General features: G+C 46.6%; 1 protein-coding gene across 1 annotated transcript in view; it reads right to left on the bottom strand.

Moving 5' to 3' along the window:
* ADGRE1 (adhesion G protein-coupled receptor E1) overlaps window positions 1-27,348 on the bottom strand; it is a 53,981-nt gene that overhangs the window by 18,615 nt on the left and 8,018 nt on the right. Inside the window, exons 3-16 of the mRNA XM_054718354.1 lie at window positions 21,651-21,797; window positions 19,374-19,529; window positions 19,134-19,253; window positions 16,325-16,471; window positions 14,532-14,681; window positions 10,776-10,916; window positions 10,544-10,690; window positions 9,415-9,503; window positions 9,043-9,126; window positions 7,508-7,685; window positions 5,504-5,623; window positions 4,160-4,359; window positions 3,080-3,250; window positions 1,069-1,263 (exon numbers count right to left, since the gene is read on the bottom strand). Of these exons, the coding sequence (XP_054574329.1) occupies window positions 1,069-1,263; window positions 3,080-3,250; window positions 4,160-4,359; window positions 5,504-5,623; window positions 7,508-7,685; window positions 9,043-9,126; window positions 9,415-9,503; window positions 10,544-10,690; window positions 10,776-10,916; window positions 14,532-14,681; window positions 16,325-16,471; window positions 19,134-19,253; window positions 19,374-19,529; window positions 21,651-21,797 (2,045 nt within the window). The remainder of the gene's footprint in view (window positions 1-1,068; window positions 1,264-3,079; window positions 3,251-4,159; window positions 4,360-5,503; window positions 5,624-7,507; window positions 7,686-9,042; window positions 9,127-9,414; window positions 9,504-10,543; window positions 10,691-10,775; window positions 10,917-14,531; window positions 14,682-16,324; window positions 16,472-19,133; window positions 19,254-19,373; window positions 19,530-21,650; window positions 21,798-27,348) is intronic.

The following is a 27,348-nucleotide window of genomic DNA, read 5'->3' on the forward strand; positions in this document are numbered from 1 at the left end:
TGTGACTATCGATGCTAACACTGGGAGCATTTGGGGTAAAAACGGGTAGAGGATCACCCTACTTTAGGAGATGACTGAAGATATGGGGGCGGGAGGCTCACAAACTACAGCCGCTGGACCGGCTGCCTGTTTTATAAGTAACGTTCCAGGGCACACAGCCACGCCCATTTATGTATCCTCTAGGGCTGTTTTCAGACTAAAGCAGCAGATGTGAGTAGTTGCAGCAGAAATCGTAGGATCCGTACAGCCGACTGTATCCTATCTGGGTCTTTATAGAAGCTTGCCCAATGCTGGCCTATGATGGGAGTGGGGTGCAACTACCAGCATTTCGTTCCCAAAGGGACTGGGAAGCCAAGCATCCCGCAGGGAGAGGGGGCGCTCTGCACAAAGCATGGTCACCCGCCCCAAATGTCAAGAGTGCTGCTCGGGGGAAACTCCGAGAGCCTCCTTTGTTTCGGGCACAGGTCTGGGGGTCAACGAACCCAAGTTCTTGCTCTCACAGGGCACACAGTCTACTGGCAAAAGCAGATACACAGTAAAACAATAAAGAATCAATATGGCTTCAAGTAAGTGCTGGGAAGGAATGCAACATGGAGTGGTAAGCTGAGTGTCTCCGCTGTAGCCGTATTGACGGCTGTAACGCGATTGCCGGTTATTTTCTGCCTTGGGGGGTGCTGTCCTGTGTGTTGCAGCATCCCTGGCCTCCACCCACGACATGCCAGCAGTACCCTCTCCCAGTGGTGACAGCCAATAATGTCTCTAGATAGTGAGTGCTAAGTGTCCCCCAGGGGGCGCAGAATCATCCCAGGCGAGAACCAATGGTTTAAAGAGTAAGAGGAGGGACCGCCACAATATATAATATGACCAGGGAGATGATTTTAAACTGAGACCAATTATAAGAAGGAGTCAACCAGAGGAGGTACTGGAGGGTGAGTACTCTGAAGAGGGCATAGCATGTGCAAAGGTCCTGAGGTGGGAACTACTATAGAGGGAGTTGGGTAGGGCTGAGCAGAGGCAGAAGTGGAGACCATGGGGCTGGATGGGGGCCTAGCCTGAGGGATGTGAGACCTGGTTGTCGGTCTTGTCTACACCGGTGAGGAAGAGAAACTTGGCCAAGAAGAGGCACACGCAGAGGTGCAGGTGGAGGTAGGTGTTGCGGTTGCGAATGGCACGACATAGCAGGAACGTGGCGATGGCCAAGATGAGGCACACCAGGGAGATGATCATGCCCACGTAGCTAATGACGTACAAGGAGAAATCCATCTGTCAGGAAAAAGATACTCCACTCAGACAGAGAAAAACATTCTCCTGGGCAGGAAACAGAACGACGCAGACCCCTGACTTGGACAGAAAGAGCTTGGGGAACTTTTCTTCCTCTGACATTAGCGTAAACGAGATATTGCCCATCACCATTCTTTGGCATCTATAAGCATCCGTCAGCACCATTCCCACCCCTGACCCATTCCCCACCCCACATATTACTACGGCAGGATGTCTACACACTACACTTCCCAGAATCTCTTGGGGCTAAGGTCCTGGATGTCCTTCAGGTTCTCCCAGGTGATGCATGCATGGAAGTGTGGGAAGACAGAGACCAGCTTTCTGCAGTCAGGCGTGAGCTGTGGCTGGACACCACATTCCAACGGTCCAGTTTTTAATTCTAATAGGTGGGGAGTGGCCTGACAGCAGCAATTTTTATCTTCCGATTGCAGCGGCAGAGGGGTGATCCTGAAGCCAAAATCTGGGGATCAACAGGCCCAAGTTCTTGCTCTCAAGTGGCAGCTCCCTGACTTCAACTGCTCCATCCCTTCCTGGGAGCACCCAGTTCCCTGTGTTCAGTCCCCTCCTGATTGAAACATCTAGAGCAGTTCTGTTCCCTGCACTGAACCAGGACTGACACATACGTGTTCAGAGACGCCAGCTTCCGGGAGTGGAGATGACAAGCTGAGTCCTTCCCATAAACCATTATTCATCAATCATTTTAAATGAATTTTAAACTTATTCGAGTGTCCTCTGTGTATCAAAGATATGTAAAGGTGTGCCAGGCACCATCTCATGAGCTCCTCTCGACAACGTGGTGACCCCGTAGCTAAGAAAACGTCTACAGTTCTGCTGGTTTCTAGTTGTATGAGCACGAACAAGACACTTAATTGCTCTGTGCCTTCGTTTCTTCATCTGTTCTAAAGGGGATACCAGTAGTAACTACCTTATAGGATTGTTTTAAGATTTTAGGAGCATTCAATGAAAATACTGAAATTACTCACAACTGTGCCACAAGCATATGACGTGCTGTGGAAGTGTTAGTTGTCGTCATTTTTTTTCTTATTCTCAATTTTGAGGTGAAAGAACTGGGTTCAGGCTCAGAGAGGCTAAGTGATTTGCGCAAGGAAACACAGCCAGGATGTGAAAGAGGTAGGACGTAAAACTAGGTCTGTCATGCTTGGGATCTGATTTTCTTACATCCTGCGCATTGTGTTTCTCTAAATAGCATTCAGGGCCCTCCTGGCAGAAAACTGAACCTCAGATCTGGCATGATAGGCAAGGATACTCACCCCGGCACTAAGGAGGCTGTCGTGCCTCTGTATCAAATATCCCCGCTCACCAAGTCTCATTTCATACTCTATTTCCTTCCTGATCTATCACCAGCTCTCACTGATACACCTGAATTCCCACAGCCTCTTGCACCATTTGCATAATTTAGTGGAAAGAGACCTCTGGATCCAGATTGTCCCGAGTTCAAATCCCATCTCCACCAATTACAAGCTTCATGACTAGGCAGACTGCTGAGCCTCAGTCTCCCATCCTATAACATGGGTCTAAAACTAACAAGTTAAAATAAAGGGTCCAGTACATAGTAGGTGCTCATTAAATGGAAGCTGTGATTGGTATTGGGTCTGCACCTATTTAGGGTCATTTCTCATTTGATATATGAGTGTCCTGGCTTCCCAAGCAGACCACGAATTCCCTCTGTCCCCATGGCTCACTCACATAACACACACCATGAGGGGCACACTCAGATGTTGAGTCAATTTCTCCCAATCAGGAGTGGGGAACCAGGGCACAGGGTGTCAGCACTGACCGTGAGCTCCCCGGAAGCCATGATGATGGCCAGGTTCGCCAGTCGATTGCAGCTGCAGACAGTATACATCTCGGAGGCTTCCAGGACCACACAGCCAGATGGTGTCCACCTGCCGCTCCCCACGTCTGTGCTCCAGGAAACACAGATGGGCCTCTCAGACTTCTGCTTCGGCTGAAAATGCAAAGGCTCTTGGTCACCTGAGAGCCCCTCTTGAATAGATTCAATGTGATCACTTAAGAGTCATTGGGGGCAAGAAGATGCAGGGATGTTCTGTAGGGAATGGAGGGAAATGCTGATATTTCCATGTGCAGTGATGAAAAGAAATGTCTTGGATGCCAGACCTGTCTCTACCACTGGCTTGGTCATAGGTAATGTAAATAGAGTCCACATGTACGTTCCTGCATCAACGCTACATCATCTAAACTAAATCTTACTGGTTGAGGAACAGAAGAACACCTCATAGAAAGAGAAGAGCTCGGCCCTGGCCAGTCGGCTCGGTTGATTGGAGCATCGTCCTGCACACCAAAAGGTTTCGGGTTCGATTCCTGGTCGGGGCACATACCTAGGTTTTGGATTTGATCTCTGGTTGGGACATGTTATAGGAGGCAACTGATTGATGTTCCTCTCTCACCTTGATATCTCTCTCTCTCTCTCATTCTCTCTTTCTCCCCCTTCCTCTTTCTCTAAAATCCTCGGGTGAAGATTTAGAAAAAAAAAAAAAAAGTAGAAGAGCCCTAACCGGTTTGGCTCAGTGGATAGAGCGTCAGCCTGCAGACTGAGGGGTCCCAGGTTCGATTCCGGTCAAGGGCATGTACCTTGGTTACGGGCACATCCCCAGTAGGGGGTGTGCAGGAGGCAGTTGATCGATGTTTCTCTCTCATCGATGTTTCTAACTCTCTATCCCTCTCCCTTCCTCTCTGTAAAAAAAAAAATCAATAAAATATATATATTTTTTAAAAAAGTAGAAGAGCTCATTCTTTTAGAATGGGCTCGCGTTGCTAGTCATTGGGCTCCTATGAGAAATGAGAGTCAAGCCTGTCCATCGGCAGGTGGGGGCCCAGTGAGGACCTCTTCACAAACCTCGATGTTCTCCAGGGTGTAGATGACTGGCTCAGAGAACCCATCTTTCTTCTCCCCCGTCATGACGCCCCCAATGATGCGAGAATTCATCTTCAACTTCCTCTTGGAGTTGGTCAAGGGTGTCTGAGAGTCTTGGAAGAAGCTCTCATCGAGCACAGACTCCATACCCGCAAAGGAGACAAAAGCCACCCCAGTGGTTCCTGCAAGTCCCCCAAGGGCAAAAAAATGAATAAATAAATAAAAAGGAATCATTTGCTCAGTAGGTATCACAGATGGCCCAACACATGCAAACACATGTATGCTTTCGTACCCTGTACATCTCTGCACCGTTACTGGCCTGCTCTGAGGATTGACACACCAGTGGATTTCCCGGTGACTCTCAGCAGAACCACAAAAAGAAAATCCCGAGGTGCCATCACCTGGAGAAATCTGGGCAACCTTCACAAAGTAAATTTGAATTTGTACTTTTAAGGGACGGTGTGACTCCGCAGTGGGAACTAACGTCCCTCCCATGTTTTTGGTTATTCTCATTCAGTCTCTTGGGAGGTCTCAATGTTGATGGTCTCCAGGATGTGTCCTAAGCCTGCCCCCATGCCCTTCAGAGAGCACATAGATGAGGGGGTGGCTGACAATGGCCAACAAGCCAATCAAGCCATTGCTTGGGGGTTTTTTTTTGTTTGTTTGTTTTTCCTAAATAAAAGTTGTATTGCAACATAGCCACACGCATTCCTTTACGTATTGACGTATTGTCTATGAATGCTTTTGCACTATGATGGCAGAGTTGCATAATTGGGACAAAGATTGTAGTGCCCTCAACGCCTAGACACTGTCACTAGAAGGACAGTAGGAGCCACATGTGTGATTTTAAATTGTCTAGTGGCCATATTTTAGAAAAGGGAAAAAACAGGTGAAATGAACTATAATAATTTTTAACTCACATGCAAAATAACATTTCAACATGCAATCAGTATAAATAACTATTAATAAGATATTGCACATCCTTTTTTTTAATTTAATTTTTTTTGCACCAAGCCTTTGGAATTGGTATATCTTTTACATTTACAGCTTTACCACATTTCAAGTGCTCAATGACCAAATGTGGCCAGTAGCTGCTGCATTGGAGGGGGAAGCTCTCGATCCTGCAGTATTGTGAGAGTATTTATTTCATGTCTGATTTCCCTAGCAGATGGAAAGCTCCTTGAGGCCACGGACTATTTCTAACTCCACCATCAGGAGTCCCTCACTGCCTGGCACAGGTCTTGGCACGTAGGAGGTGATCAATTCATATTTGCTGACTGAACGCACCCAAACCACCCTCCTTGACTCTCACGAGCAGGCCTGCACCTGTGGATTCAGATTCTTCGATTGTGGAACAGCCAATCTTCATCTCATCCCCTTTGGCTTTCAAGGAAAAGGTCACATTCTCTTCAGCGCATTCATCCTTGATAACTTTGCTCTCAATATCTAAAAGGAGAAAGAGAGGCTTTGCATGACATCACCCAGAAAGTGGGTCGATGTGGGTTTCAGACACAGGTTCGCATCCCTGGTTGCAAGCCAAGGAGAGAACAGAAAGGCCAGTTGGTCCTGGGCACGCACTTGAGCCCCTTCATGAACATGAACAATAGGTGGGTGGGAGCAGCAAACATGAGAAGCGAGCTCTCACGTCGGAGGGGACGCATCGGGGAAAGACGGGGCTGAAGTCGACAGTGATGAAGGCTAGAGTGTGGAGACACTCCTGCTGCTCCAAATTTAGATGAGTTTTCCAAAGCCAAAGAGAACAGGAAGGGACTGGGATACGCCCAGCCTGTGGACAAGGGCTCAGGTTCTGCAGTCAGGTGACGCGAACTGGGAGCCCCTGCCCTGCTGCTCACCAGCTGTGTAAACCTGAGCAACGTCTTAACCTCTCTGAACCTCAGGTCTCTCACCTGGAACATGGCCACAAGTACAGGACGCTTCATGAAAACACAATAATGGAACCAGAGGAACCCTTGAAAAACATAAACAATGCCACGCCTGTTCCCAGACTCTCCAATTCTGCCCCCCAGCTTACTTCCAATAAAATCCTGCGTCCCTACATTTATCTACAAAACCTGCCTCTCCCTTTTCTGACTCCTTCTCCTGCAGCTGTTACTGCCCTCTCCTCCACATCAGCCACGCTGGCCTTCTTAGTGTTCCCTGAACTCGCCACGTATTCACACATTTGCTCTTTCTCCAAATATAGGGTGTCCCCCAAAATGTATACACACACACACTGAATAATTTATAAAGGCAGTGTTTATTCAAATACATTTCATTTTCAAAAACTGAGCTATCCGCGGTTAATGTGTGCATACATGTTTTAGGATACCCCATATTTACGTGGCTCCCTTCCCTCAGGTCCCTGCCCCAGTGGGACTTTCCCTAACCACGCTGTGTAAGACAGCAACACTCCCCCTCATCCTGACCCTCTCTAGCCTCCTTATCCTGCTGCATTTTTTTCTCTAGAGCACTAGCTCTATCTGGCATACAGACGTCTGTTTGTCTGACTCAACTCACTAAAATATAAGATTCATGAGGCCAGTCTTGTTCACTACTGGCAGCAGTCCACCGAGTACTCTATTTCCACATCTCGACCTCCCAGGCACCCATCAGGATAGAAATTCTGAAGGTTGTGTGACTGATCCTCAGCTGAGTACCATGAGTGGGGTACCGCTGTAAAAGGTCCACAGCACTCAGGATTCCCAAGTGGTCACAAATCACATATGTTCAGGGTGTATCAGTCAGGAGAGGATCAGTTGGGCCTCGGTAACAAATAATCCCAAATCTTAGTGGATTAAAAATAACAATCATTTCTCATCAATGCATTGACTTGGAATGGTGTTCTGTTTTGTCCTTACATTGAGACCTGCACAGATGGAGAAACTGTGATCTGAAGCATGACCTGTCGGTAGGGCAGAGGGAAAGAAAGCTCTGGAAGGTCTCACACTGGCAACTATTCCATTCAGAATCCACTGATCAGGACTAGTCACAAAATCCCACCTAACTCCAAGCCAGGAAGTACCATCCTACCATGGGCCCATTTGAACACAGCAAGTGACTATCATCCCTTTACACCTGGCATAGAGCAGGCACTTCGCAAGTACTTATTGAGTGAATTCAGGACACACTCCAAACGCAGTGCCTGGCACCACACTCACAGCGCCCAGCACTCAATCCATGAGAAATGTTGACAATATGATTGGAGTTGCTTTGCTATGAGTTCAAAGGTTTGAAACAGTTGGGAAAATGGCATATGGAGAATCACATCGCCGAAGTCACTCCTCAAAACCAGCACCCAGGTGTGACCTTGCCATGAAGGATATGTCCTACCCAAGTGCTCCGTCTGAATAGTCTGACTGCCATTCGTTGAGGGTTTCAGAAAAGCTGCCAAAGTGGTGCTTTCCACACTCTCCAGTAAGACAGTGGCCAGCGTGGAGGTCTCGTCTTTGGTGAAGTTGGACCACGTGGATGTTTGTTCAAGCACAGAGGCAAAGCTCTCAGCCGTACTCTGCAAGGAAAGGGGTGCTTGCTTGCTTTTTCTCTTCCTCTCTCTCTCTCTGTCTGTCTCTCTGTCTCTTTGTCTCTCTGCCTCTCTTTCTCTCTGTTTTTCTGTGTCTCTTCTCTCTCTCTGTCTCTCTCATCCATGAAATAGCAACTGTCCTCTTTCATCAAGAGAGTGTTTTACAGCCCTAGCCTTGTTTTGCTCAGTGGCTAGAGCATTGGCTGGTGGACTGAAGGGTCCTACGTTTGATTCCAGTCAAGGGCACATACCTCGATTACAGGCTTGATCCCTGGCTCAGTTGGGGCAAGTGGGGAGCAACCAATTGATGTGTCTCTCACACATGTATGTTTCTCTCTGACATCGATGTTTCTTTCTCTCTGTCTCTTCCCCTCTCTTTCACTCTCTCTAAAAATCAATGGGAAAATATCCTCGAGTGAGGATTAACAAAAATAAAATAATTTTAAAAGAGTAATCCAATCCCCTATTTAAAAAATAGATGAGTGGATAAACAAGCTATGGCCCAGCCATACAGGGGAGTATTACTCAGCCATGAAAAGGAGTGAAGCACTGACACACACTATAACATGGATGGACCTTGAACACAGGATGCTCAGTGAGAGAAGCCAGACACAAGAGGCCATACCGTGTGTGATTCCATTCATGTGACATGTCCAGAGCAGGCACATCCACAGAGACAGGAAGTAGATTAGTGGTTGCTGGGTGGGGGGCGGGGGGATGAGGAGAGATGCTTATGCAGTTTCCTTTTGGATGGTAAGGATGTTCTAGAACTATAGTGGTGATGTTGGCTCAACCATGTGAATGTGCTAAATGTCACTAATAGTTTCCCCAAAAAGGGAATGGAGCTATCACTAAACACAACATTAACAACTCTCAAAGGCACTGTGCTAAGTGAAAAAAGCCAGGCGCAAAGAGGGCTGCATACTGTGTGACCCCATTTATATGATGTTTTAAAAAGATAAAACTATAACGACAGAACAGATCAGGAATTTATCGAGCCTAGTGGTGGACAAAGTATGCGATTATAAAGGGGAAGCCCAAGGAAGTTTGGGGATGGGGGTTGGGGTGGGGAACTAATTCTGAACTGTTCTGTGTTCTGATTGTAGTGGTAGCTACACCCATCTACTCAGGTAATGATAAAACATGTAAAATTGTCCAGAAAAGGGCAATTCTGCTGTATGTTAACTTTTATTGTTTTATTCTGTTTTTTTTTTACTGTATGTTAACTTTTCAAACCTCACAACTTCCAAAAATTAAACATGAACTCACAGCTCAATTATAAAGAGGACTTTCTGCACCCCTGAGAGATTCAAAACATGAAATACAATTACAACAGCGTCCTTACCTTCAGAGAAACGGCAGTGGTTTTATTTGCACAGTTCTCATCCAGGACGCTGAAGGTGGCATTCATGAGTGCACAAAAAGAAACCTGTGCCCAGAAGGAAGAACGCTCGTGAGCATTGTCCCTCCCTCAAGCATTCAAGGTACAGACTGGGCCTCCAAGTCCACCGCATGGGGTGGCTGGCCCTCAGTCCCTGAGGCGCCGTGAGTCCCTAGAATCCTCAGGGAAATACAAACTCACCATATGATCCAAACTGGAGCCACAGCACTTTTCTCTTCCATGAATAAAACATCAGACACACATGAAAGCAGAACGTCATAGTGGGGTGAAAAGATGGGGAGGCGTGTGGAAAAAAGTCAGTGGCTAAATACTTACATCTGCAGGCTCCACTGCTGCTCCCACTTGGCAGAGCAGGACCTGTTTATTGTTGGGGATCACATCTTCTTTACACTTGAAGGGAACTCCTAGGAATAGCACAAACGCAACCAAATCGGGCTTAACCACAGCAAGGTATGACTGAAGCAAGTTTGATTATGCCACGCCCTGATTCAAGTCCACCCACTGCCATATTCTACAACAGTGGAAACAAGCAAGCTCTACTCTACCACACAGGAACCCTGAGATGTTCTATAAAGCTCCAAAACAAACAAATCTAAGCAAGGTATTGCTTAGGAATATATGCAAGGGGAGAAATCTTTATTTAAGCAGGGTAATTATGAACACAAAGTTCAAAGTGATTCCCTCTGGGGCAGAGACAGGGGTATGGAATGGGGAAGAAGCAAGGACATCGATGATATTCTACTTATGTTGACAAGGGCCTCAGGTAGATTCATTTTATTACTGTACTTCATTGCTTCCATGTAAGTTACTTATATTTTTAACGTCCCAAACAATCCATAATTTAACATTTTTAAACCTTTTATGGTTTCCCGTTGTTCTTGATGAAGAAAACTGCATAATTGTTTGCACGGCCCACAATATCCTACAGTGTCTGACCGCCGCCCACCTTCTCAGATACAGCTAATGCCATTTCTCTTGCCCTTTCTCTGTGTTAGCTTCAGGGCCTTGGCGTGTGATCTTCACGCTTCATCTGGAAAATTCCTACCCTTCCTTCAAGCTTCAGCTGAAATGCTATTCTCCCAAAGCATATGAAATATCCCATTAGTCACTCCAAAGTGTTCTAAGATTCTTCAGTGGTCACATTCATCGTGGTCATTAAATAATTATTTATGTGCTCTCTACTTTTTCCCCTAGACTATAAGCTACGTGAGGGCAAGTATCGTGTCCATCATGTCCAGGACTGAATTCTCAGTGTACGGGTGAGTTTGATTCATTAACTAATTAACAGATGCTCCGAAAATAATGTATTGAATGAGTGAATGAATGAATGTGTAAATGAATGAACGAATAAAGAGAGAACATGTGGATGAGGTGAAAGTAAGAAAAGGATCCAGAGGTTGGGCAGAGTGAGCAAGACACAGAAGACACACAAGGAGATGATTACGTTTGCAGCTGAAGTTGCCATATTTCCAGGAGCCTTCCGGCTTCGGACGAAAGCCCACAATGCAGCCACAGCTGTAGGAGCCCAGGGCATTGGTGCAGACAGAATTGGGGCCACATGGTGATGGATCTTGCTCACACTCATCAATATCTGCAAAGAACGCGAGAATATCAAGCAACCGAAGGAACAAGGAGATGCTTTTTGTCCAGGGATGTCCACACAACCCTCCATTTACCTCTACATTCCACCTCTTGCTCTGTGAAGTTCAGCCGCCCATTGCTTGGTGCAAAGCCAGGGTGACAGGTACAAAAGTAGCTCCCGAGGGTATTGGTGCATGTTGCATTGAAAGGGCACATATCCGGGCACTCATCAATATCTGTGTAGTAGAGAAAGGGCGTGAAGCAGAGTCGGCAAAAGTCATGCTTCCCATTCTGAAACGTAGGAGTGGTCATTTAAATAATGGCAGCCCAACCAGGGACTACCTTTCCCAGAATCCTCGGCATCTGGGCGGGACCATGTAGTAACCCACCCCCAACATTCTTTTAACATTGTTTCTGTTAACTAGCATATAACTTCAGATAAATAGCCTGTTTGCTTAAGAATTCTAGGAATTAACTTCAAAAGAAGCAGACCCCCAACCTCAGTGGTTCCTCAACCTTCCTAATGCCGCGACGCTTTAATACAGTTCCTCATGTTGTGGTGACCCCCCAACCATAAAATTATTTTCGTTGCTATGGTTGGGGGTCACCACAACATGAGGAACTGTATTAAAGGGTCGCGGCATTAGAAAGGTTGAGAACCACTGCATGATCTCCCGGCCCTGGGAGATTTGCTGACCTTCAATCAGTTATCTGAACAGACTGTGCTGACTTGCACGTAGTCCCTTCAGTGGAGAACTCTGAACCCCTTCCTTCCGATTTCTTTGTTCTGCTCTGTTTTTTTTGTTTGTTGGTTGGTTTGGTTTGGTTTTGTAATTCCTCTTCTCTCCTTGCAAAAACCACTGCCTGCGTCCAATTGTTAAGATGGTCTTTGCAATGTAAGTGCACCATCTTCTCCGGCTGCCAGCTCTTGAATAAACCTACTTCCCTTTCACTGACCCTTGTCTCTTCATTATTGGCTTTCCAGTGGCAGGCAGCTGAACCTGGGTTGGGTATCAGTGTGACCAGTCTTCACTTATGGAATGTGAAAAGTATGACATTTGTCACTTCTGGGCCAATATGACCAAGCAGTGGGTGTGCCTTCTCTCTCTTGCCCCACCACTGGCTGGGACCAGGGATTCCAAGGTCCTAAGGGATAGAAAAACCAAGACATGCAAGGAGGTTGGACCCCTATTATCACCTTAAGGAGAAAGGCTGCCCATCGGCCCAGTATATTCATATTGGATTGTTATGAGCATAAAAAATTTCTAAGTTAAGCTAGTGGTTCTCAGCTGGGGGCAATTTGCCTCCCTAGGGAACTCTGGGCAATGTCTGGAGACATGTTTTATTGTCAAGACTGGGGGAGGGGCTGCTACTTGGATCTAGGAGGTAGAAGCCAAAGCCACTGCCAAACATCCCGCCATGTACAGCACAGCTCCCCACAAAAAAGAACTATCGAGCCCAAAAAGTCAATAGTGCGAAGGTCGAGAAACCCTATCCTAACAAATACAGAGTGGTGTCAGGGCACCGTGGCAACACAGGGTTACCTCTCCCTCTGAGGGTTTCCTCTCCCTCTGAGGGTTTCTGAGCCACAGAGAATATATGGAATTGAATGCCCCAGAGAAAATAATCAGCGGGGAGGTAACGACATCTCCATGTCAAGTTACAAACCATGAAGAATTGCCCTAGCTGGTTTGGCTCCGTGGTTGGAGCGTCAGCCCTCAGACTGAAAGACTGAAGTTTCTTTTTTTTTTTTTTAATATGTTTTATTGATTTTTTTACAGAGAGGAAGGGAGAGGGATAGAGAGTTAGAAACATCGATGATAGAGAAACATCGATCAGCTGCCTCTTGCACAACCCCTACTGGGGATGTGCCCGCAACCAATGTACATGCCCTTGACCGGAATCGAACCTGGGACTTTTTAGTCCGCAGGCCGACGCTCTATCCACGAGCCAAACCGGTTTCGGCAGGACTGAAGTTTCTATCTCAGTTGCAGGCTCAATCCCTGGACCCAGTCTGGACACGTGTGGGAGGCAACCAATCGATGTGTTTCTCTCAAGTAGATGTTTTTCTCTCTCTTTCTTTCCCCCTCCCTTCCACTCTCTCTAAAATTTCATGGAAAAAAAATATCCTCAGGTGAGGATTAACAACAACAAAACAAAAACAAAAGAAGGATAAACAAGCAGCATCCACTAGTCACTGAAGCAGGTGTGTGGCACACAGCACTGCACATTACCATGGAGAGCCGGGACAAGAAGTCCTTCTGATACGAATGTAGACTAATTTGGAGTCATCAGAGTGGCCCGCAGCTGAAAGCACGGGGAAGTGGTTTTCCTCTTGGTGTTACAGAAAACATCTCTAACCAAAGAGTGAGCTTCCCATTTCCAGACATATTGAAGCCTTGACTAGGCAAGCTCTTGTCAGAAGTAGCAGGGAGGGAATTTATATTTCGCATATGGAGCTGGACTAGTGCATAATTTTCAAAACGTTTGGGCCAAGAGAACCTTTGTTCTTGTGAAGTGAAGCCTGAGTAGGTAAGACAAATGAAAGAGGTGATTGTGTGATGAAAAAGTGGGGTGGAAGTCCATGGTTTGGATTTCTTTTTTTAAAATATATTTTATTGATTTTTTTTACAGAGAGGAAGGGAGAGGGATAGAGAGTTAGAAACATCGATGAGAGAGAAACATCGATCAGCTGCCTCCTGCACACCCCCCACTGGGGATGTGCTTGCAACCAAGGTACATGTCCTTGACTGGAATCGAACCTGGGACCTTTCAGTCTGTAGGCCGATGCTCTATCCACTGAGCCAAACCGGTCAGGGCAATGGTTTGGCTTTCTTGCCATTGATCGGGATTCTGAATAGGCTCCCAGGAGCCATTGGAGCTGTATTACTCTCTCTAAGGTCCCTTTCGATTTTATCGCTCTACTGTTCTAACAATGTCAGCATCTAGTGCCGATCAATAAGAAGAAATAGACTGTTTCTAATTAAAAGAAGCATGATTTCCCCTGGGGCTGAGGAATATAAACTGTTCTGCAGTGTAGTCGATACACTGAGGACGGCCTCCATCAACCCTTTCACTTCCTGTATGCATTGGAAGTAGTCCCTCCCAATGTTCCCCCAGAGGGATGGGTGTTTATTTCTTTTTCCTCTGAACCTAGGCTGGCCCTGGCTGTGACCAATAAAAAGTGCTAGAAAACTGCCGAGTCTAGGCCTTATGAGAACTGGCATTTCTGCTTTCTGCCCCTTTGACCGTTCCTTCTTGGAGACCAGCTGCCATGCCAAGAGGAAACCTAAGCAGCCATGTGGAAAGGCCCACGATGAAAATTAGGGGCCCAACTAAGCTCCCAGCCTAGTTGGAAATGGGAAGCTCACTCTTTGGTTAGAGATGTTTTCTGTAACACCAAGAGGAAAACCACTTCCGAGTGCTTTCAGCTGCGAGCCACTCTGATGACTCCAAATTAGTCTACATTCGTATCAGAAGGACTTCTTGTCCCGGCTCTCCATGGTAATGTGCAGTGCTGTGTGCCACACACCTGCTTCAGTGACTAGTGGATGCTGCCTGTTTATCCTTTTTTTGTTTTTGTTTTGTTGTTGTTAATCCTCACCTGAGGATATTTTTTTTTCCATGAAATTTTAGAGAGAGTGGAAGGGAGGGGGAAAGAGACCAGCACTAACTACCAACCACATAAATGAGGCCATTTCGGACCTGCCAGCCATCCTGATACCCCAGAAAACCCATGTGGTCAACCTGTAAAATCACGAGCAAGAACAAAGGGTTGTTGTTATATGCCATTGCATTTCAGGGTCATTTGACAACCGTTGAGAAGTCCTCCTCACGGCTGGGAGAATTACCTGTACATTGGAAAGCCTCTGGTTGCTTGGGGGTCCAAAAATCAGGCGAAATGAACCCAGGCAGGCAGGAGCAATTGTATTCTCCCGGGATGTTGGTGCAGACAGCATTGGGACCACAAAGAGTCGAGTTTCTGGAACATTCATCCACATCTAAGCAGAAAATTGGTCTAAGTCATAAAGATGAAGGATGCTGAGGCTATAACAGCAGTACACAACCCACCAGGGACAGAGCCAAGGGGTTTCCCTGGCCCTGTCTCACCTTCTTACACATGTTTTCATCGCTCTGGAGGGAAGTGTTCAAATGCATGTCTATAACCCACACAACCAGAGGCTTCCCATGGCTCAGGGTAAAAACCCAAACTCCTCATTAGCACCAACACGACCCTGAGAGCCTGCTCCCAGCTAAGCTCACCTCCCTCATCTTCTGCTTCTACTCTCTGTATAATGAGGAATCCAGATTCATTGATTACCTGTAGATTCATGAAGACTCTTCTCTCTCACCTGTGTTCCCTCAGAACTCAAGCTCATTCACTCCTTCTTTCCCTGGTGAATGCCTGCCCCTCTCCAAGGAATCACTATATTATCCTATATAATAAAAGCCTAATATGCTAAGTGTCTGGTCATCTGTTCAACCAATCAAAGTGTAATATGCTAATGATATGCTAAGGCTGCTCAACCGCTCGCTATGACGTGCACTGACCACCAGGAGGCAGACCCTCTGACCGGTAGGTTATCTTGCTGCTGGGGTCTGGCCATTGGGACTGAGCGAGATGTGTCAGACACACCCTGGAGCCCTCCCATGGTCCGTCCCCAGCTGGCCAACCTCCCGTGTCCCTCCCTGACCCTGATCATGCACTGGTGGGGTCCCTCAGCCTGTCCTGTGCCCTCTCGCAATCTGGGACCCCTCAGGGGATGTCAGAGAGCCAGTTTCAGCCTGATCCCACAGGCCACGCCAAGGGACCCCACTGGTACATGAATTCGTGCACTGGGCCTCTAAGTTAATAATAATAACAACTAAGATGTATCAGGGTGGAGGACTGGAGGACAGGACATCTTGGGTGTGAAGCCACCCCAAGGCACAGTTCAGATGCTGACCCTCCTAACTCCTGTCTATTTGACCTTGGAAGAGTGACTCCACCAAAATGGAGGCTCTGTTTCCTCATCTCAAAAATGAGTGTAAAATATCGCCAACACTACCAGGTTCTTGGGAAGACCGAAGGAGGTCACATATGGAAGAGCTTAGGGCCTTGGCTGAGATCCTGCCTCCAGGCCTTCGTACCTGCTGTTCCCTCCTCCTGAAACCCCCTTCCCCAGACACCCAATATCTCACTCCCTTGGTGTCTTCAGATCTTTCTCAAATATCCACTTCTCACTGTGGCCTTTGCTCTAATAAAATCAGAAACCCACTCCAGCACTCTCTATCTGCCTTCCCTGTCTTATTGGTCTTCATCTCCTTTAACTATTACAGACACATAATACATGCATGCATTTATTTTTGTTGCCTGTCTCCTTCCACATGAGATGATAAGTTACAGGAAAACAAATATTTTTGCCTGTGGTTTTCACCACTGTATCCACCATCCCTAGACTAGTGCCTCACATAAAGTACGTGCTCCTGGACTGTTTGTTGAATGAGTGCATGAGTGAAAGAAAGAAAAAATGAATGATGATTGGCTTCACCTTTGTAGATGAGGGCTTTGAACTCAGCTGAGATCCACCCTGATTCCTGCCCCACCACTGCTGTCTTTGCAAACAGGCTTGGACCTGGATCACCAAAAGACCCCTTCACCTACCTTCACACATTCCCCCTGGGCCATGGAAACTCCTGTTTCCACTGCTGGATTCAAATCCTGGGTTGCAGACACAAGAGTAGCTTGCAAAACTGTTGTGGCAGGTCGCATGCTCCGGGCAAGCTCTGGGATCGGCACATTCATCCATATCTAATGAGTGGAAATGAAAACCCAGATCAAGGCAGGTGAGGAATTGAGGCCAGGAGACTGCAAGCAGGAGACCCCCTCTACATGTTCCTAACCGGTGGCACACAGTGCTGCTGCTCCCCAATACCCGTGTCCCCCCTTCTTCCTCACCTCCCGGGCAGTGAGACGGGCCCGGGGAGAATAACTTTTGGCCAACAGTGTGTAAGCAAAAGGGTGGCAAATAGTTTCAAAACATAATGATCATCGATTACAGAGGTGTTCATGGTCTTTCACTGCTCCCTGTACCTACACCCTGGGATGTGGGCTCTGCCACTCCTCTCTTTAAGATGTGGAGTTGTTTCCCCACCCCTGGATCTAGCTGGCCCAGTGACTTGCATTGGCCAACAGAATGTAGCGAAAGTGATGTTGATGCCAGTTCCAAACTTAACCCTCTAGAGGGTTGTTTGTTTCTGCTCATTCTTGGGGCTTCTGCCATATGAACAAACCCTAGTCTGGCCTAATCCTATCTAATAAAAGAGTAATATGCAAATTGACCATCACACCAAGACACAAGATGGCCACCCCCATGTGGTCAAAGTTGGCTGCCCCCATGTGGACACAAGATGGCCACCACAAGATGGATGCCACAAGATGGCCTGCAGGGGAGGGCAGTTGTGGGAAGTTAGGGGTGACCAGGCCAGCAAGGGAGGGCAGTTGGGGGAGACCAGGCCTGCAGGGGAGAGCAGTTGGGCGGGACCAGGCCTGCAGGGGAGTGCAGTTCAAGGGGGACAGGGCCTGCAGGGGAGGACAGTTGGGGGGGACCCAGGCCTGCAGGGGAGGACAGTTGGGGGGGACCAGGCCAGCAGGAGAGGGCAATTGGGGGGGACCAGGCGAGCAGGAGAGGGCAGTTGGGGGGGACCAGGCGAGCAGGAGAGGGCAGTTGGGGGGGACCAGGCCTGCAGGGGAGGGCAGTTGGGAGCCAGCAGTCCTGGATTGTGAGAGGGATCCCAGATTGGAGAGGGTGCAGGCTGGGCTGAGGGACACTCCCTCCCCGCCCCCCCCCCCCGTGCACAAATTTTGTGCACTGGGCCTCTAGTGAAGAATAAAAGACAAAGTGGAAGAGAGATGGATGGTCCCCAGATATGTGAACAGCCCAACCAAGATCAGCAAAACTGATCCCTAGCTGACTACAGACCCACAAATAACTCCAGTTGAGACTCAAAGAACTGGCCAGCAAGCCCAACCTCAACTGCCAAGACATGGAACTGAGAGTTAAATAAATGGCAGTGATGTTTAGCCACTGATTTTCATGGTCATCTGTTAGTCAGCAATAGCTAACTGCTGCAAATGGACTGACTTCAAACATCTCTGGCTCCAAGGCAAGAGAATATAATGAGGTTTGAGCATGTCATGCAGTCACCCTCTCTAAATGAACATGGAGAATACAAACTGCACCAGACTTCCTGCCTCTTGGTGAGAATATTCTGACTGCAATGTGGGGGACGGAATCAAAGAGCAAGACAGAGACTGCTGTAAACCATATGGTGTTTGGACCAAAGATGGAGAAGAATGAAGAGATTCCAGACCATTTACCAGGTCAATCACCCAAGACATGATGACTGATTTAATATGGAAGGAGACAGATGATCAAGGAAAACTCTCAGGTCTTAATTTAAATGCCTTTTAGGAGAAAGTTCTGAAGTTCGGGTCTCTCTACAACAGTGTCTCGACCTTAGCACTACTGCCATTTGGGACGGGATCATTTTTGTCCAGATGTAGGTGTGAACAAAACCAACTCCATTTCTGCATCCAGATCTCATTTCATTTTAAGTTTCATGCTGTGATTAACCTCACTGTCCTTAGCAAGCAGATCAAAGCCTTCTGGTTGATGAATATCTATGTTCCTTAAAATATAACCACAAATATTTTTGTTAGTAATGGCTGGAATGCCATGGCAACCAAGATAAATATCAAACTGGCCATCTGTCACAAGACCATAAGGAGGTATGGCCCCTGGCATTGCTGTACTGCATTCTTTGTCCCTTTGTCTTGTCAATCATTAGTACCTGACTTATACTATAAAAAAGCACCATAACAGGGGTCTGGAAGTGGGGAATAATCTGTGCTGGGCTGTCTGTTCTGCTCTGATCTAATCTTCCCGTAAGAAAGTAACCTGTAATAAATTCTGTTATATTCTATGGAGTTGCCTGCTTCATTCTTCAGTCTGAAGTTAACTTCTCGTTATGGCGGCCAGTGCACCGTTGCCCACCATCAGATAATTTTTGATTGTGGGAAGCTGTCCTATGCATTGTAACATGCCTTACCCTCTAGATGACAATACCACACACAACCCCACCATCACCACCAGTTGTGGCCATAAAAAATGTCTCCAGACATGGCCAATGTCCCCTGGGAGAAAGAGCACTGGAGAGCCTCCCATACTCTCAAGTACTTCCTGACCCCACTGCTGAATTCATCGTAAGATCTCAACAGGAGTTCAAATCCCACATCTTGAATAAGTTCTTCCACTTTAATGGCTGTGTGTCCTTGAGCAAGTGCCTTCATCTCTCTGAACCTCAGTTTTCTCAAGTCTTAAAATGAGGATCAGCATCCCGATCTCATAGGATCATCAAATGAAGTGATGTTTCATTAAGAAGGTAAACGAAGAAGAGCAGGTCCCCCATACCTTCACAGAGAGAGTTTTTAGAGATGAATCCATCTTGGCAGTGACAACTGTAGCTTCCCAAAGAGTTGGCACACTCAGAATGCTCTGGGCAGACTCCACTGTCGAGGCATTCATCGATGTCTGAGGAGCAGCAGAGGAGAGTGAGCAGACAAAAGATTGGCTGTCTATGATTAAATACTCATGTGCCCAACTCAGTGGTAGCTATCCACCAAAGACCCATGCAGAGCCCAGGAGCATTACCTGTACAGGAGAAATAACCTGGATTTTCCTGGCTCCAGGTATCTCCGGTGGAAGAAGAGAAACCAGGCAAGCAGCTGCACTTGTACCTCCCCGGCAGGTTTTTGCAGACTGAGTTAGGACCACATTTTGAGGGACCTGAAGAACATTCATCTACATCTAGACAGAGAAAGAGTCAGAGTTACAAATCTGCCTCATCTTGAATAAAAGACTGTATTTTCCAAAGATGGTTATAAAGTCTTCCATTCCTTATGCCCTTCATTCAGTGTGAATTTGGTACTCTTTTCATCAAGCAGCGGGTCTATGTTCCCTCCCCTTGAATCTGAGCATGCTGTGACTATGGTGGAAGTGACACTCAAGGTTATAAAAAAGCATGCATTGCTCTCTTGAGATGCTCATTCTTAGAACTCAGCCGCCATACTGTGAGGAAGCCCAACCAGTCATGAAAAAGCAGCCCGCATGGAGAAGAACTAAGGCCTCCAGCCCACAGGCCTGGTGGAGCAGCCAGCCAACAGCCAGCACCACCTTGCCAGCCAAAGTGGATCCTCTAACTCCCACATGAGCCAACTCAACTGACACTGTGTGGAACAGAGACAAGCTGTCCGCACCAAACTCAGCCCCAATTGTGGATTCATTCATGAGCAAAGTAAATGATTGTTATTGTTTTAGGCACTAAGTTTCCATTTGTCTATTACCCAGTCGAGAACACCTTGCAAAACCACCTCTAGGAATTTACTCATTGAAGCACCCATAGAACTATGCAATTGTGGTACCATGGGGGTGGCCCTGCTCTATCAAGCCACCCTAAATAAACACTTGCTGTGTACCTGTCATGCAAATAAAACTTCAAGGCAAATCTCCTATAGCTCTCTCTTGGCAAATTGCACCTCTCCTAAAGAGAAATCTGGAACTCACTGTCCACCAAGATAAGATCACGGGGATATTCATCCCAGCTTTGCTTGAAGTTATAAAACTTTAGAAACAACCTAAGTGTCAATAACAGGATGATTAAATCTGGAGATGACATAAAGAATAATATGTTCCTTCATTCGACAAATATCTATTGATACACTGTACTGGGGTCACAGACATAGAGTGGACAAAATCCTGGCTGTAGTATCCATCACTTTCTAGATGAGGAATGTGCATTTCACCCCAAATTTAAAAACCAGGGCCCACCAGCAATACTGAGCTCACTGAATAATCCATGAACAACAGCGCAAAGAAAGAGATGTTTGGGGCTCCCTGGGAGCTATGATGATAGGAATGATTTATCTTGTTCAGCCAATTATAGCCCACAGTCAAATTCGGTCCACCACATCCATTTTGTGTAAATAAAGTTTTATTAGCACACAGTCACATCCATTCATTTATGTGTCATCTACAGCTGCTTTTGCAATACAGCTGGAGCATTAAGTAGTCATGACAGAGACCTGTATGACTTACAACCTCCAAAATATCTGGCCCCACACAGAAAAGTTTACAGACCCCTGATCTTAATCAAAGGCACAGACAGATCTTTACTGTCAAGCGGAGAACTGGAGTCTAAATATAAGAAATGCAGACAAAGAACTTAGCTCATTCTGGTAATTATTTGCGTTTGTATTATTTATGTTAATAGTAGCTCTTGGGATTGTATATGTGCCTAGCGCACTGCAAACATTATTGCATTTAATCTTCCCAACTATCCTTGGAGGTAGATGCTCTTAAATACCTATTTTACAGATAGAAACATTGAGGCTTGGAGAGATTAAATTCATTTCCCCAACACCTCAAAACTAGAGTGTGGCAAATAAGTAATGTGTTAAGAGACCACCATTAGAGGCAGAAAGACCTGGGTCTGAACTTCAGTTCAACTGCATGATGCTACACAAGTCATTTCAGCTCTTGGAGCCTCAGTTTCCTCATCTGTCCACTGGAGATGCATCCCACTGACACTCGATCCCATGGGGAAATGCACCTAAAGCCCTGGCACGGGGCCTGGCACTCAATAAGTGTTAGAAAATCTTATTATCTACATCGGAAGGAGGGTCCCCAACAGGAGATCAGTGGATATTGGTAAATAGCATGATCTTTATTTTTTATAATGCTAGTCTCTAATCATTGAAAATTTTAGTGACCAGGAATCCTTTTTAATGAGAGAGAGAGAGAGAGAGAGAGAGAGAGAGAGAGAGAGAGAGAGAGAGATTGAGAGGAAGATGAAGAAGAAGAAGAAGAAGAAGCAGCTTCCACCTAACTTTCTGCTGAATGCTAGAGGATTTTGAGGAGGTGTGCACTCACCTTCGCATTCCACTCCTGGGCCTCTGAAATGCGTCAGTCCGTTGCTGGACAGGAAGCCTCGTTTACAAGTACAGTAGTAACTTCCCACAGTGTTGGTGCAGGTGGCATAAGCTGGACAGGTGGTGGTGTCCCAACACTCACTCGCATCTAGGCAGCAAAAAAAGAAGATCCTGGGTTACAGCACCAGAGTGGAGCTGCAGGGAAAACCAGTGGGAGAACAAGAAGGCAACTGTTTTGGGTCAAATTGTGTCCCCTGTGAAGATATTGAAGTTCTAAATCCTGGTCCAAGAGACTATGAACTTATATGGAAAAAGGGTCTTTGTAGATGTCATTAAGATGTGAGTTAAGAGAGAGAACCAAGATGGCAGCAAAGGTAAACAACTAAACTGCCGCCTCGCACAATTTCAAAACTACAACTAAAAGATAAAACGTCTACCACCCAGAACCACGGGAAAACTGGCTGAGTGGAAGTTTTACAACTAAGAAGGAAAGAGAAAGGAGCACAAATGCTGAAAAGCTGAGGTAGAGGCACGCGAATCGGGCTGGTGGCGGGCGACAGGGCACGTGGCTTTTTTTCAACCCGAAGGGAGACAAGCTCCCGATCACTCTGAGATCCAGTTTCTGGGAACATGTGGGGGACCCAGACGCCTACGGGGAGAAGCTGGACTGTAGGCCATCGGGTCAGAAAGTGAGAGTGACTTTTTTGCAGAAGTGCGCCCAGAAATCATTGTTTACTGTGCTGGAGCACAGGACACGGGGACTTGGAAACGTGGAAAGGCAGAGACAGCTGACGACAGCCATCACTGTTTGCCACGCCCTAGCCTAGTGACACCCTGAGACCCCGCCCCACACATTCTACAAACCGGCCCAGGCTCCGCACAGTGGCTTTTGCATATAAATGGCCTGTTCTGTGGAAGCTTAACCAAATAAACTGCAGCTCCAGTCAGACTGCTCCAAAACCGCCAAACCCCAAACAAAGAGGAGAAAACTGTAGTTATTGCTGTAGCTCCTGCTGGGTGACCTCAGACAGTAGCTGACCTGCACCCCATTGGAGATCCAGACACTAGTGTATCTAGTGGTCTGTGTGAGACGACACCAGATTTCAACCACTCTCATAAGGGACACATTCAAGAGGCAGACTCAGTGAGCACCAAAGCCCTACTGGAACAAGTCCTGCCCCATAAACGTGTCTCCAGCACAGCAATTCTTCCATTATAGACACAGCGGGTCCTCACAGCCAGTTGGCCTGGAGGTCAATTCCTCCCAGTGACATCAACAACAATCAAGACTTAACTACAACAAGGCTGTACACACAGGCCACAAAGGGGTGCACCAAGAGTGTCCACCTCAGGTAACTGGGAGGCTGACCCACTGAACCAATAGGACAACTAGTACACAAAGCTACCCTACCAACCCAGGGAAGTAGCGAAAATGAGGAGGCAAGGAAACAGATCACAAACTCTATGTCCAAATGATTGGACATAGAGTTCAAAACCACGGTTATAAGGTTTTTCAAGAATTTCCTAGAAAAGGCCGATAAATTCAACAAGATCCTCGAAGATATGAAAAAGGACCAACTAGAAATTAAACATACACTGACTGAAATAAAAAAATATTATACAGAGACCCAACAGCAGACTAGAGGAATGCAAGAATCAAGTCAAAGATTTGGAATACAAAGAGGAAAAGGACACTCCTCAAGAGAAGCAAGAAGAGAAGAGAATTCAGAAAGTTGAAGATAGTGTAAGAAGCCTCTTGGACAACTTCAAACGTATCAACATCAGAATTATGGGGTGCCAGAAGAAGAGAGAGAGCCAGACACTGAAAACCTATTTGAAGAAATAATGACTGAAAACTTCCCCCACCGGGTGAAAGAAATAGACTTACAAGTCCAGGAAGCGCACAGAACCCCAAACAAAAGGAATCCAAAGAGGACCACACCAAGACACATCATAATTAAAATGCCAAGGGCAAAAGACAAAGTGAGAATCTTACAAGCAGCAAGAGAAAGACAGTTAGTTACCTACAAGGGAGCACCCATACGATTATCAGCTGATTTCTCAATAGAAACCATGCAGGCCAAACGGGAGTGGCAAGAAATATTCAAAGTGATGAATAGCAAGAACCTACAAACAAGATTACTCTACCCAGCAAAGTTATCATTCAGAATTGAAGGGCAGATAAAGAGCTTCACAGATAATAAAAAGCTAAAGGAGTTCATCACCATCAAACCAGTATTATATGAAATGCTGAAAGGTATTCTTTAAAAAGAGGGGGAAAAAGAAAAAAGTAAAGATAAAAATTATGAACAACAAATACATATCTATCAACAAGTGAATCTAAAAGTCAAGTGAATTAAAAATCCAAGGAACAGAATAAACTGATGAATATAATAGAATCAGAGGCATAGAATGGGAGTGGACTGATAATTCTCAGGGGGAAAGGGGTGTCTGTGTGGGGGTTACGGGAAGAGACTGGTCAAAAATTATACACCTATGGATGAGGACAGCAGGGGGGAGGTAAGGGCAGAGGGGGGGTGGGAACCGGGTGGAGGGGAGATATGGGGGGGGGGAGAAAGGAAAAACAATTGTAATAATCTGAACAATAAAGATTTATTAAATTAATTAATTAATTAATTAATTAAAATTAAAACATAAAAAAAGATGTGAGTTAAGATGAGATCATACTGGAGTAGGGTGGTCCCTTAATCTGACATGATTGGTGTCCTTATAAGAAAGGGAGGAGAGGTACAGAGACATAGGGAGAGGACCATGTGATGACAGAGGCAGAGGTTAGAGTGATGGGTCTACAAGCCAAGGAATGCTGGCAACAGAAGAAGTTGGGAGAGGGGCAGAGAACAGATTCTCCCTCTGGAGCCTTCAGAGGAAGTACCTGGATTTTGGACTTCTGACCTCCAGAGCTGTGAGAGAATAAAACTCTGTCCTGATACAGTGACCAAGGGTGCTCATCAAGGACCCTGAAGACCTAGGACCCTTCTTTCTCAAAATGTGGTCCAGTAGGAAGCCTGGTGGAAGTTAAATCTCAGGCCCTGCCCCAGATCTGCTGAATCATAATCTGCACTGTAACAAGATCCTCATTGATCTGTGGGCCCAGGAAAGTGTGAGATGCACTGACCTGGACCCTTGCTACTCCACATGTGGTCGCAGATCAGTAGCCTCTGCCTCGCCTGGGATCCCCAGGAGAGCTTGGAATATAAGATGTTGATTTAGCAGGTTATAGACAGGGCCTGAGATACACTGTAGCCAGTCCAGCCCTGGAACATGTGATTTCACCTCTGTACCTCAGTTTCCCTGTTTAGCCCTCACCCTCACATCCAGTGAGTCTCTCCCCCGTTGAATTCTCCCTCTCCCTCCCAAGTATCATTTTGCATCTACTCACTTCTCTCCATCTCCACCGTTATGTTTGGTACAGATCTTCCTCTGGATTGTATAATTAGTCCCACATCCCTCACTGTGCCCTGCAATCGTCTCTGTATGCACATTTGATTATCCACCCCACCCCTCCCTATAATCCTGCCTGTTGCACTCAGAATTAAAATCCAAATTCTTTAACATGACCCAAAATCGCCCCCAGTGACCAGACCCAACCACATCTTTGAGCCTCATCTCATGTCAGTCTCCATTTCTAGCTTTCCCACCACAGGGCCTTTCTTTGCACACGCTGCTGCTCCCTTTGCCGCTGCTTTGCCTAACCCAGTGGTCGGCAAACTCATGAGTCAACAGAGCCAAATATCAACAGCACAACGATTGAAATTTCTTTTGAGAGCCGAATTTTTTTAAACTTAAACTTCTTCTAATGCCACTTCTTCAAAATAGACTTTCCCAGGCCGTGGTATTTTGTGGAAGAGCCACACTCAAGGGGCCAAAGAGCCGCATGTGGCTCACCAGCCGCAGTTTGCTGATCACGGGCCTAACCAGTTCCTATTTATTCTTCAGGTCTTTCTTAAATGTCACTTCTTTCAAGAAGCCTTCCCTGACTCCCCCTAGCTACTTGTGCTCCTTCTTTGTGACATTCATTACAATTACAATTGCTCAGTTATCTGTGTGACGAGCTCTTCACCACACTGAGATCCAGGAGGACAGAGCCACAGATAGGAGCAGGCTCCAGGTGCTAAGGAAGATGCTCGCTTGATATTATCATCCCTATGGTCAGCAGAATAATAATGGCTTCCCTAAAGATGACCACGTCCCATCCCTGGACCCGGTGAATGTTATGCTACACAAAAGGGGGGAATTAAGGTTGCATATAGAACTAAGATTGCTGATCCGATGACCTTGAGATGGAGGTCATCCTGGGTTATCGAGGCGGAGCCAAATGTAATCACAGTGTCTTTTTAAGTGAAGGATGAAGGAGGCAGAGTCAAAGTGATGCAATGAGAGAAAGGCGCGGCCAGCCATTGCAGGCTGTGAAGATGGAGGATGGGGACACGAGCCCAGGAAGACAGTTGACCTCTAGCAGCTGGAAAAGGCAAGAAAACAGATTCTCCCCCAGGACCTCCGGAGAGGAATGAAGTCCTGCAGACGCTTTCATTGCAGCCCAATGAGACCCATTTTGAACTTCTGATCTCCAGAACTGTAAGATAACATTCTTGTTGCGTTAAGCCACCAAGTGTGTGGTCATCTGTTACAGCAGCAATAGGAAACTGATACAGTTCCCACTGCACGGATGTGGAAAACAGGCTCAGAGAGGTTAAGTGACTTGCCCAAGGACACACAGCTGGTAAGTGGCAGCACCAGACCTGTCAACCCCCAAAGTGCATGATTTCCACCACTGCTACACAAGAAGAGGCAGGTCTGGCTGGAAATGGAATACATTTTCGTGCCCTTCCTAAGACAATCCTATAGACAAACTTGTATAATTGGTTGTTTCAAGTCTGTTGCCCTGATGGACTGTGAGCTCCCAGAAGGCGGCGATTTGTTCTCTTGTTTACTGCCGTGTCCTGAATGCATAGAACAGTGCCCGGTACACAGCTGTTGCTCATAAAGACCTTCCTGAGAAGGTCACATCAGAGCAAAGACCTGAGGGAGGTGAGCGAGTGGGCTAGGAAGCTATTTAAGGCAGAGGAAAAGGCAAGGATAAAGGACGATTTCATGGAATTCCAAGGAGGCTGGTGTGGTTGGAGCAGAGCAGATGAGGGATGGCCAGACCATATAGGATCTGCTAGACCAGAGACAGACGGGAGCCCCTGGAGAGTTTAGAGCAGCGGAGGGGCACAACATGACAGGGTTTACATGACCTTCTGGCCACTGGTGGGGAAGATGAACTGGACAGGGCCAGCGGCAGTGTGACAAGGCAGGAGGCCTTGTCCCGGTGAGCGGTGGGAGCCGCGGGAAGCAAGAGATTCTGGATTTATTCTGAAGGTAACGCCACTAGGACTTGCCAATGGGTTGGGTAGGGGGTGTGAAAGAAAGAGAGGGGTCAACAATATTGCCGACATCAACTGGTAGGATGGGATATCATAGGAAAGCTCTTTATAAAAAGTGCTAGAAAAACATCATAGATGAATTATCATGATTAGGATCTTGAGAGCCGGGGTTTTTTTTGCCTCCTGCAAATGTTTTGTTGATTTCCCTTTCCTGCACTCAGATGGTATCTTTCTTCTCATTTCCAGTTCCTCTTTCATCAGCAGAGCCAACCTTTCTCTCGGCAGACTTCCGGCACATCGCCACTTGCGGTC

Source organism: Eptesicus fuscus, chromosome 6 (genome assembly GCF_027574615.1).
Source record: "Eptesicus fuscus isolate TK198812 chromosome 6, DD_ASM_mEF_20220401, whole genome shotgun sequence".
NCBI lineage: Eukaryota > Metazoa > Chordata > Mammalia > Chiroptera > Vespertilionidae > Eptesicus > Eptesicus fuscus.